The sequence below is a fragment of the Toxorhynchites rutilus genome, chromosome 2 (genome assembly GCF_029784135.1).
Source record: "Toxorhynchites rutilus septentrionalis strain SRP chromosome 2, ASM2978413v1, whole genome shotgun sequence".
NCBI lineage: Eukaryota > Metazoa > Arthropoda > Insecta > Diptera > Culicidae > Toxorhynchites > Toxorhynchites rutilus.
This window is the reverse complement of record NC_073745.1, coordinates 319,295,052-319,307,429: the sequence shown is the minus strand read 5'-3', so window position 1 is coordinate 319,307,429 and position 12,378 is coordinate 319,295,052. Positions and strand designations below refer to the sequence as shown.

Sequence of the window (12,378 nt, the reverse complement as noted above, 5' to 3'; positions counted from 1 at the left end):
TTGGGAAACCCCATTGCGACGGACAAATGTGATTAAGACGGGAGGAGGAGAGTTGTGGTGGAATGAGAGAGACGTCAGCTATCATCGTCGGAGAGAACAACGTCCGCTGTGTCCATCTACAAAAAACTCACTCACCGAGTGCGGAGGCTACGGAGTCCATGACGGCGAATTAATCAGGGACATGGGTCATGGCGAATCCTACAGTGTAGTGGACCGGGTTTCGAAAGACAACCCGGAACCTACGATCAGCTCGAAGAAGGCTGAAGGCTTAGGTTTCCCACCCGTCCCCACTTAAGCGATTGGCTAAAGCACCACCTCTTCCGAGGACCAGTCGTCATGTTCGATTGACCAGCTAAAGGCCTGACACGAAGGCCTAAATTGTATCCTCTTATAAGGATCGGGGAACGATCGAGCTGTACAAATTCCAGCCAGCGAAGACTTCTAGAAAACACCCGTAGGGTACTCTGAGAAAACCATCAAAACGACTAGGAATCACCATAAAAAGCACAGAAAACCTCAACAGGGTTTTCTCATCACCGGAAATATTCAACGAACAAGCCACTAGACTGGCACGGCCATCTGGGAAACAAAATGCTCAGAACAGCAACAAATATCCATAAATTAACCTCGAACCAGATAACGTGAAACCCTAATGAACAATTACAGGATCACATTTATATTAACGACTTTTACTTCTAATAAACATTACAAATCGACAATCTTCCCGATTTTGAGTGGACAACGACTCACACGATCTACATTTATTTGTACATTAATTTCACTTAAACTAAGGGGACATCACATTGCACATGGACAAAACAGGATACCTGGGGAGTGCGGTGAGGACACAAGTTTCCTTCTGCTGCTTCTTTGAAGCTCCGCTTCATCGCGCCGCTTAAATATATGAAAATTGCGACTCAGTCAGACTATCTCGATTTGCAAAATATGAAGTGATAGTGATAGTGACAGTGATTGTATCGAATTCTCGATCCGATTTACATAATTAGGCCCAATGTTTCCATTGTTGCCACGATCTAGTTGATGGCTCTTATTGTATGTAGATGGGGCATGAAAACTCCCAGGAATAATTTTTGATATTCCACGTTGAAGATTATCTGTGTTTGCATTTTTTTCTTCAGTGTTATCAGATTTGTTATACTTGTGGCTACAAATGTGATTACAGTATTAACATGAAAATTAAGAGAAATAATGCTACCATTTTTTGTGATGGAATTCATTTTTATTCATGTCTTATTTACATTACAAGCATCGTCTTCCCAGATGTATATACCGCTAATAAAACATCGTTGCCGTGTTCCGCAACGATAATCGATAAATTTATAGTTTCTATTCCACCACGATGAACAAATCGAACTGCTATACAGACAAACATTCGGTGAAAACAACTGTTTACCGGACAAAGCCGGAAAATTTAAGCGATTTGGTGGATTTCTAAATTGATTGTTTGCTACATTCAATACATTCTCATTTTTTAAAAAGAAATTATAAGTTTTGCTATATTATTAAATGAAAAAAACATAGATGCTAAAATCGGAGTACCAATCGAGGAGGGCTAGGTCAGAAATATTGCAAAAGAATAACAGCAACGTTTTCGTTTTTGATTGGTTGTGTAAATAGTAAATTCCTGCATCGTGTTCCCGAATATGTGTTTAACTTCACCATTTTCCATCGGGACGAGAATTCCAATTCTAAACGCAACGGTGAACACTTCCTGTTTGCTAATCTGAGAGTAATGTTGCGAATGTTACATGAAGTCATCGTAATCGTCGAAATCATCGTATTTTGTGGCGTATTCGTCAAGCTTAGTCTGGAAAAGGAAATTTAGAATGTGACGACGAGATAATTCCATAGAGATCACACGGAAAACACTTACATTATCTCCTTCAAATCGTAGCTTGGCCTTCACTTTGCCACCTTTACTCTTTTTGGGTTTATCTCCCTTTTCTATCTTTTGCTTCTCAAGATATAAATTATCTAGTGTTCCTTTCACTTTTCTAATATTATGGGATGGTACTGAAAAAAAGAAACAAAACAAAAATTCAATCGATTGAATACCAAAAAACCAAACTTGTATAACTGACAGCTAGCGAATAGTTTTGTTACTAGATCTTCCAGGAAATTCGGATAATCGGCGTGACTTTTGTAATTTGAGAGCTTCTTGCAAATGGCATCGGAAAATTCAGTGAATTCTTCCATATTCGTTGGATGCATTCCGTCGATTCCGCCTGCAACTTCTGTAACCCCAAATGTGTCCAAGGCATTTTTCAGATCAGATTCCTCCTGAAGTTTTTGGATCCGAAGCTTCTCAGCCAGTTTCTGTTCAGGAGTTAGATTTTCTTCTTTCTCAAGCTCACTTTGCTCCAGTGCCTGTTGTTTCAACATCTATCGGCGAATGAAAATGATTTTTAAGAAACATTCATCAAATCATGGTTCGAACTGTTTACCTCCTTTTCCAATATTTTTTGCTGCAAGGTTTTCTTCGGCTTGGGTTTTACGATGTCTACCTTCTCTTCATCTTTCTTCTCCTCGACCTCATCTTCGTCCTCCCAGCTATCCTGTAAGTAGCAATAAAGTAAATAACTAAATAACAACACACATGATGAGTGCATGTTGGTTCATTAGATACTGAAATCACCTGCTTCACTTATTTTTTTTCAATAGCAAAGCCTAATTCCCAAAAGCTGTAAGGTTCATTTCAATCATAATTTAATACACAGACCTGCGCTAAAAAAAATAGTGCTGGTGATTTCATCTGTTAATAGTTCGAGTGCACTACGAAATAACCAAACAACAACAGAGCAAACTTGGCAACACTCAAATTTTTCCAACAACAAAAATCACAAGGGGAAAAAAAGATTACGAGAAACGTGTGGAACATACTTTAACGTCGTCCTCCTCATCTTCACCGTCCCATTTGTTGGCGATTGCTTTTTTGGCCGGAATGACTATCTTTTCCTGCTCGCTGAGTTGCTCTGAAAGAGGACAAGAATTTTAACATATTTAATATTATTGAGCCCAACCAACTTCGTGTCGAACTGGTTTCGAGGACACGAGTCACATTTTACGTGCTGCATTTTCTTCCTTATGGAAAGGCTCCCAGTCGCAAACGATGCTTCTGGCGAGAATACTTACCCCAATCTTCCTCCATGGCCGACTAGTCTGTTTGTAACACTGTTTAAGAATATTTGAGACGAGTTTCCTACGTGTTATTTAAAGTATTTCCTAGCGATTACCTGGTGCCACAAAGAGCGAAAGTGTCGTCGAGGTAATTTTTTCTTATTATCATTTTACGTACCCTCAAGCGTTTCTCGTGTCTACTCGATTTGACAGCTCTCGGTAACATATCTGGTGGAAGTGGGGTTGTCGCATTACACCGTTGTGCCATTATACCGTCGTCTTGTTATACACTTTCAAGGGCACAGTGAAACCTCTCGAGCAGGAAATAATGGTGATCATGATAGTGGAGTTTGTGATTTTTTTGCCACCCTTGAATTATCAACAGTGACAAACAATGTCGAACATCGTACATGGGAAAAATTAAACTGAAATGCTTAAGGTAACCTAACCATGTACCCACAGTTTTGACAAACAGACTGAAAAAATATTTTAGGCTTCCAATAACCGAATATTTGCTTATCGTATTTTGTGTCGAATATATATGATCAGTACACGTTGATCAAATTTTATCTGTCAAAAAGAGACAAATATTTGGCTTCGGCCAAACAGTGTATGAGCACCATGACCAGTATTGGGCAGGCGCAAATTGAGACGCGTGTAGCGCTATATAATGCCTGTTTTTGTAGCTAATGATAACAGATAGAGCTGCGCAAATTGGCCAGATGACGCGAGATGGTGGAGCGCTCGTGAGACACGATTCGCGTGACGCCGTGGCTGAACCACAGTTTCTTGTGCTGGTCATGCCGGTTGTGGTGTTTGTGCTGGTGAACAATCATATAGCGCCGTGAGTGTGGCACTGTATGGTTGTACCGGTTGAGTGATTGTGTTAGTAAATGAATATGTCACGAAACTCTGTGTGAATCAGACATTGTATGCGAATGGCGCGTTATTTACACCAGACTGCGACACACTATGCGCTCCACCACGCTACATTTTGGCACGTATGAGTCTTAATGGTAGTTTCGTGTCTCCATACGCTTCTTAATTTGCACCTAGCCTTAGAGATAGGAATCGCGCTACCCAAGGGGGGACGGGATCCAAAATTCGGATTTCTAACGTTAAGTTAGGTGTGTGCACCACTTCTAACTATATTTCAAATCATGACGTCGATATTTGTGTTTATAATCAATCGCCTACCACATCCATGTCAATCAAAAACTACTTTTTTCTAGAAAAAAATTCTATGGTATATTCTAGAATGTCTAAACTTCAGAAATATGGCGTCGTGCACAAATTACGTAACGCTAAAATCCGGATTCTGGACCCCCTCCCCCCTACGTAACGCAATTTCCTATTTCTAATACACAGAAAGTAACGCAACCTCGACATGAATCAATTTCCGTACACAACCCATAATAACAAGGTAACAAGGTTTTCTAGTGATCGCTGGCGACCTTAGGATAGAAACACACTAGACGTCTCTCCCGCGCGGATTTTGGAATGATGAGCCGCAGCGGGTGTATGCTTGGTGTAAAACACATTCAGCGGCTTTCGACAGCTTCACTAGCTGCCATTATTATATTATTATAAACGGATGCAAGACGATTCTATGATACATGGTGCAACTGTTAGGACAGTAAGCCGATTAGAGGGGCGATATATAAAGACAGAATGGTGGAAAAAGGAAGAGGGGATGTTTACCTGAGCGAGAGGGAGAGGGAAATTAATCACAAACATCTGAAATATTGTATTTCCCTATAATTTGGGTGGTATTCGAGAATTCGTAGCTACATGACCGCAGAGTGGTTTTCACGTACTGGCTCACCTGATAGTACATTTCTCATGGGCTTGCTTTCTGTGCACCTTTCAAACAGGGGTTAGACATCAATTGAATATAGGCTACCCAAAATCAAAATCAATATGGCGTCATTTGTCTATCAACATATCATTTACGAGGATTGAAATCGAAAAATGCGCTGCTTTATTCTAACTGCATGAGCGATTTTCATATTCCGGTTTCACATGGAGGTGTTCACATTTAACATGGAGTTTAAAGTTAGCCACTATTCAACTATATAACCGCACCGAGTTGTACACAACAGTAATTGATTGAACCAAAATGTCAGTAAACCGCAGCAATATTGGGTACACTGGCAATATGAGGGATTTGACGTTTTAGTCGTACCCCTGCTTTCAAAGGCACAGGAACACCAGGGTAAGTTTATGTAAAGGTAGTCTGGATTGACTAGTGCATCAGTGCTATAACCAAATACTTCGCAGTAGAAATTCCGGATTGGTGATGAACAAAGTAAAACACGTGTTACTTATTCGTTTGCTTACAACTTAGGCGGCGGTGACACTGGATGCAGAAAAGAGGTCGTACGAATTGTATGTAATAGTGAAAGTAAACAACCACATTGAGTTGTATTGGTGTGGTTACATTGCTTCCCCTTTGCTTCGTTCGAATTGGTCCTCCGATCCAAAGTAACCTGAGCCTTAAGTCTGATTTAGACGATGCCAGTCAGCGCTCTAGTTGAAGTATCCAGTGAATAGAGAACAGACACTCTGTTCCAGGCCAATTACTTGTTCGATACTCAGCCTTTAGTGACAGTTTATTTCGTTTGCTCTCTTCTTGTACATCAATGACAATCAATGCTGGTAGACTGGTTGTGAAAATGGTATTGTGCATTATGCGTTAAATCTCAACAGCTTTCCCCCTCTAGTAGAATTATGCCCTAACATGAACGAATGAATTGGTAGTTACATTGATCATTACAAATCAAGACGTTTTGGTGGCTTCCTAATTCTAGATGATCTACGGAGTGTTTCGTTTTTGTCTTGTGCGGGCCTGTCTATATATTCAGTCCCTGGCCGCGTTTCGCTCTGAACCCTTTCGATAACCTGATTTGAATGTGCCATAGGATTAACTGAAATTGGTGTTGGTGGTACGCTCGACGTCTGAAGATTCGTTGTTTGCTGACGGATAACAGAGCCATTGTTTTCAACAACCGACTGGCTAGGGCGATAAGACACTGTATCACTGCGTGGTCTATCGAAAAACTCCATCCAGGAATCGTTTTCGTTATTCTGTTTCTTGGGACCTGGTCTCATCTGGTCCACATGTCGCTTCCAGATTCTGCCGTCGTCTAACTCGATCATATAGTGGAGCTTACCAAATCGTTCAGTTACTGTCCCGAACTGCCATTGCAGATCCCAAGAAATCTCGCGCAGCAATTCTCTCGTTGATCGCAAAACGTCGTACATTCCCTCCTTCCTCGCGGGATGAATTCTCCTGGGCGTTAACAGGAACCAATAAATCGAGCCTGGACTTCATCTGTCTCCCAAACACTAGCATAGATGGAGACTTTCCAGTTGTTACTGGTGACTGATGATGACTTTCCAGTTGTGCTGTTCTTCGGTATGCCATCAAGATTTTGTAGAGTTCAAACTGTACGGCTTTTCGTTCGCATTTCAAAGCCTTCAGTTTATCCTTAAAGGTCTGAACGAACCACTCAGCCTGGCCATTTGTAGCTGGGTGATAAGGTGCTCTCATTTTGTGCATGATGTTGTTTCGTTTTAGGAATGCTTGGAATTGATCTGAAGTAAATTGAACTCCTCGATCACTGACGACAATTGACGGAACTCCATAAGTTACGAAGTACTCTCGCAGACGGTCGATGGTGGTATCTGTTGTCATATCGGGAATTATCTTAACCTCTGGCCACTTCGTATATGAATCTACAATCACAAAAAAGTATAATCCTAGAAACGGCCCAGCAAAGTCGATATCGATTCGCTGGAACGGCTGCGAAGCTCGTTCCCAGCAATGCGGCGCCACTTCCACGGGGTTTTTCCGTACTCTGGCACACTCACAGCAGTCCCTTGACAGTTCTTCTATGTCACGGTCAATGGTTTCCCACCAGCAATACGATCGGGTCAATGATTTCATTCTGGATACACCAAAATGTCCTGTGTGCAATTCTTCCAATACTCGTCGTCACCGATTAGGTGGAATGTAAACTCGTATGCCTCTCATTAGGCAACCTTTCTGGATCGAGAACTCGCTCTGGTCGATTCCAAATCTGTCTCGTCCTTCAACTTTTCTACCAACTTTCAGACTTTGTAGCAATATTATTACATGAGAATCCTGCTTAGTGCATTCCGCCAATTCTTCTGCTGTAACAGGCAACATTTCGATTTGATTCACTTCAATGAGATCCACTTCTTCAAAAAGGCGCTGGTTATTTTCATCGTGGATCGGTAATCGTGACATTCCATCCGCATTTGCATTTTCCTTCGAAGACCGAAACCTTATTTCATTATCGAATGACTAGAGAAAAACAGCGTAATATTGCATCCGTAAAGCACTCAGGGCTGGAAGTCCTTTGCGAGGCGCCAAAATTTGTGCAACGCCCTTGTTAGTTACAAGAATGAATTTGCGGCCCATAGATGTATTGGTAAAACTTTTTAACCCCAAATATAATTGCACACGCCTCTTTATCAGCTTGAATGTAATTTTGTTGCGATTTATCCAATGTTTGAGACGCACAATGAATTGGCCTTTCTGTTCCATCCGGATACAGGTGGCTCAGCACTGCGCCAACACCATATGGTGAAGCATCGGTTACCAAAACGAGCGGAAGTTTTGGGTCGTAGTGTACTAAAAATCTGTCGGATTGCATCTCTTTCCTAGCCCACAGAAACACCTTTTCACAATCTTCATTCCATTGAAATGGAACGTTCTCCTTCAGCAGGTTGTTGATTGGATAGATTCGTGCGCTCAAATTCTTCATGAATCGGCCATAATATTAATAACTCTAATCATAACGAACCCGCAGTATTCAATGCAGTCCGCAAAGAATTCCCATTTCTCCACGTTCAATCGCATGCCGTGCTCGTCCAATCGTTGCAGAACTGTTTTCAGCCGTTACAAGTGGGCTTCGTCATCCACACCAGTCACCTTGATGTCGTCCAGGAATACTGATACTCCGGGGATGTCCCCAGGCAGCTGCGAAATCTCACGTTGAAAAATCGCTGGCGCAGATGACACAGCGTACATTAGGCGTGATGGTTGGTAGGGGCCAAGATGTGTGTTCAAGGTCAATATTTCACGGTCTTCTCCGCGAACTTCCATTTGTAAGTAAGCCTGCGCCAGGTCTAACTTCGTAAATTTCTGACCACCGGCCATGTTCGAAAACAACTCATCGATAGTCGGCAAAGGATGTTCGTCAACCAAGAGGCATTTGTTCACCGTTACCTTGTAGTCTCCGCACAAACGCACTCGATCCACTGACTTCATAACAGGTACCACCATAAGCGAAACGGGAGACCCACAATCACCTTCGAATTTGATTACTCTTTCGTTTACATTCAACGGTAGAATAGCTTTCGACAATGACTTTGACTCATCAACTTTGCAAATTTCGAGAGTAAGAACTTCATCTGCTCCTGACTCCTCTTCTTCTTCCCTATAACCATCACTACTATTTCCCTGATTTATCAAATTAGCATGCATTTTCTTTTTCGTTTTCATTTTTCTGTTATCTTTACTCTCCAAATGTTCTCCCTGCGATTCAAACTTAAGGCATACCCGCTGCAGATGCCCTGCCTTCTTACAGAAACTGCAAATAATTTCCACAACGATAACATTTCTTCTTAGTAGTGCTATTTACCTTCAATGGTCGTTTCTCCGTGTAGTTTACCTCGTGTGATCGCTTCTCGAAAATCTCTGCACCCTCTCCCGATGCTTCCATTGAGAGCGCTACTTCCAACGCCTTCTCGAACGTCAGGTCCTTTTCCCCAATAAGTCTCGACCGAATCCGTTTCGACCGCAGCCCGAATACCAACTGATTTCGTAGTTCCTTCCTCAGGTAGTCACCGAATTTGCAAAACTTCGCAGCACGTTGCAGCTCTGTCACGAAATCCTTAACAATTTCTCCTTCCTTTTGCTTCCGGGTGCGGAACTTCCATACCTCAACCATCTCGGGTGGTTCTGGCTCAAAAAATGTGCCCAACGTAGAAACAATCTCGGCATAAGTTTTCGTCTCAGGCTCGACTGGGCCAATATGGTCGCATTGCAAATCGTACGTCGTGATCCCCATGTAGTGTAAAGGCGCGTCCACTTTATGCCGAATGATGCCGATCGGCCTGTACCAGGCGGCAAATTCGGTTCGTTATGTAATGTGGACGCCCCATCGGATGCACGAAGCCGTCACGAACACACGAAGCACTATGTCGTCAACGCTAATTTACGTCGTTTTGTTTTGGTTCGACTATCTCGAACCGGACCCACTTGTTTCGGGTTGGGTTCGGTTTGATTCGAGTCGGTTTTCGGCACGTCGGCAAGCCCGGGCGGTACGTCCACATTTAGCCGGCTTTACCGGGCGGCCAAGGCCGATTGGCGTAATATGGACGCGTCTTAAGAGGTAGTCCTTCTGACGATTTTCCGGTACATTAAACATTCGATACCTTCTCCTAAGCGCTTCACCCATCTCGTCTACTTGCCTTTCTCTTTGTCAAACGGTTCGATCGAAAAATTGGGCGCGACTGACACATTAGCAACAGCTTCGTCTACACTGGAGAAATAGTTTAGTAAAAGCAGCTACCAAATCTTTAGTAGCCAAAACATTGGTAAAATATACATATTTTTTGTAAATATTACCAAAATCGCGTAAAAGTGGTGTGAGACGCAATGAACGTTCTTACCAAGGATTCGTATATGTTACTTCATACCATTAGTAACCTTGTTTTTTTTGTCATACCTAACATCTGTAAAGCGCGCAGTTTGCAATTGGCGATCTAACGTACAAATCTACACCTAGGCGGCGCTGCGGTGAAAGTGATGATGGTTTTAAATTTTGCCATTTGAGCTTATGGAAGGTTTGTAGTTCTTTCCATAAATTACAATCTTATAATCATAAAAGATTATTTGATTGCGATGAGTTTGTAAGAAATTTAATTCTGCGCAATTTTATATACAACATGTTATTTATTTACCTCTTTCAGTAGTGAAAACTATAAAAATGTTGATAATGGTTGAATTAAAGAAGGAAATTCGAGAGCACAATCAAACACAAGTAGAAAAATGCACGATTCCTGCATGTGAGAACTACCTTGGAAAGCCCGGAAGTAAAATATACGTGATTTGTTTTTGAGTTTTAGGTTACATTAGCATCATTTTCTTAGTTCAAAAACAAAATCCAGATGTCTCACCGATCGTTTACGTTTTGCGTTAGATCGCCAATTGGCACATTCATTTTTCCGTTTAAGTGAAAAGTAGCTCAAAAACAAAATAATCGTCACTGGTGAAACGGCAGCATTTATTTTTCTCTACACTAAGAGTAAAGTGGGACGCCTCGTATATGTAAATGTACATGTGCTTGTATATGAATAGTGATCCCCGATAATCGTTCGATTAATCGATTAATCGAATACTTCCTACCGAAATCGATTATTAATCGAACGAATACTGCGCAACCAATAATCGAAGCGAACGAATAATTTACGTCGATTAATCGATCCAAATCCAGAGAAGAAGAACGTACGGCCGCTGCAATTTCATCCTGAAAATCAATCATTATCTCAATGCCGTTAACGCGAATTGAGTTTCGTTTACGAGTTTTGGGGAGCGTAAAAGATAATAATCGTGCTCCCGTGGCCGAGTGGTTAGCGTCATAACTAACATGCCGGGTGTTCGGGTTCGATTCCCGTTCTGGTCGGGGGAATTTTTCGTCAAAGAAATTTCCTCCGACTTGCACTGTGATCACGCGTGTTCTAGAGCTTGCCATTCAGAGTGCATTCAAGGCGTGTTATTTGGCATAGAAATCTCAACTAAGTACTAATAAAAAATGACGCAAGTTATACTACGCTGAGACGGCGAAGTTCCTCTAGGAACGTTAGTGCCATTGAAGAAGAAGAAGAAGAAGAAGAAAGATAATAATTGATTTTCAGGCCGTATGAACCCTTTTTTGATTCCAGATAGCTTTCTAGCAAATGAGAAATATCAGTAATTATTTCTCTCAGTGTGACGATTATTCGATTAATCGATTATTTGGGGTAATTAATCGTATCGAATAACAAACTGCTGAAAAGTATTCGATTAGCTGATGAACGATTAATTTCAAAAATCGGGGATCACTATATATGAATCAAACCAATATCCTGGAAAAAAGGTAAAGAAGATGGTCGAGTTTCGAGCGACATAGCATGCGCTGCCATAACTATTTCGCAAATAGTGACGTCAGTCGTTGTGTTTATCTTTGATTGCCCACCGCATCCATGTAAAAATGCTATTTTCAGGAAGTAATTTATCAATTAAAAACGTACATTTTTGTAGACCTCCCGCTGAATATAAGGCTAATGCGATAACGTGAAGTGAATATTTGTAAAATGACGTCGAAAAAGACGGATAAAAGCGATATTTCCATGTGCCATTTTCACTCCCCACGTAGAAACAAACGAAGTTTCATTATTTTACCGTTATGAAGTTGATGTTTCGAAGGCTCTCAGTGTCGGTGTGTATGTTGTGAGATAATAATCGCCAATTAATCAAAAATTCATCGAAAATATTACTGCTTTCGAGAACTAAGCATACGACTGCTCTCTGGACCTTTTTACCACATGAATAATCGAAATAAGCCACGATATAATTGTCATCTGTTAAAAAACAACCAGTTGAATGATTTCATGAGAGTTTTAGCTCAAATTATCATGCAACCGTAAGTACTTTCAACATTGTTTTGTTTCTTCCATATACATTCCATATTGAATGCAAATAATTACGACACGATATTTGGCTTGCCAATACAGATACACTTCGCCTACTGCTCCACCTCTATATGTACCTCATTGGAATCAAACCACACCGTCGTCGGCTGAATGTACCCCTTTTCGTAGCGCTAAGAAGGTTATGAATAGCTTCTTTCCTTCTGCAAGCGGAATTCTCTTCTAGAATCTGCTTCCTTGATGAAATTTCTTCTCCGGTACAGCAAACTTTCGTTTCCGATTATCTCCTTCGTATCCGCGTAGGTTTTTTCCGTATCGTCGCCAAACTGCTATAACCAAATACTTCGCAGTAGAAATTCCGGGTTGGTGATGAACAAAGTAAAACGCGTGTTACTTATAGCGAATTCGTTTTTCTTCAGTTTCAACCCCAGTGTCGCACTAACTGCTGTCAAAACGTTTTTTTATTCACTCAGTTTCGCACTGAGATATTTCACGGGTTGGCACTCTGGTTCACCA

At 41.4% G+C, this 12,378-nt stretch overlaps 2 protein-coding genes across 3 annotated transcripts; both read right to left on the bottom strand.

Annotated features, from left to right (window-relative positions):
* Positions 1-1,218: 1,218 nt before the first annotated feature.
* LOC129768216 (eukaryotic translation initiation factor 3 subunit J) lies at positions 1,219-3,356 on the bottom strand. Of its 2 annotated transcripts, XM_055769707.1 has the most exons (7): positions 3,255-3,353; positions 3,154-3,192; positions 2,902-2,993; positions 2,466-2,576; positions 2,103-2,403; positions 1,895-2,034; positions 1,219-1,828 (listed from the first exon to the last, which is right to left on the bottom strand). In XM_055769707.1, exons 2-7 carry the CDS (start codon positions 3,167-3,169, stop codon positions 1,766-1,768), a joined length of 723 nt encoding a protein of 240 aa, XP_055625682.1. In that variant the 5' UTR covers positions 3,170-3,192; positions 3,255-3,353; the 3' UTR covers positions 1,219-1,765. The 2 variants fall into 2 exon arrangements, with proteins under 2 accessions (XP_055625682.1, XP_055625681.1); XM_055769706.1 differs by having other exon boundaries at positions 3,154-3,356.
* A 2,963-nt stretch (positions 3,357-6,319) lies between these two features.
* Positions 6,320-7,087, bottom strand: LOC129767072 (uncharacterized protein K02A2.6-like). Its single transcript, XM_055767691.1, has one exon. The coding sequence runs from the start codon at positions 7,085-7,087 to the stop codon at positions 6,320-6,322; it is 768 nt and encodes a 255-aa protein (XP_055623666.1).
* Between the last annotated feature and the right edge of the window lie 5,291 nt (positions 7,088-12,378).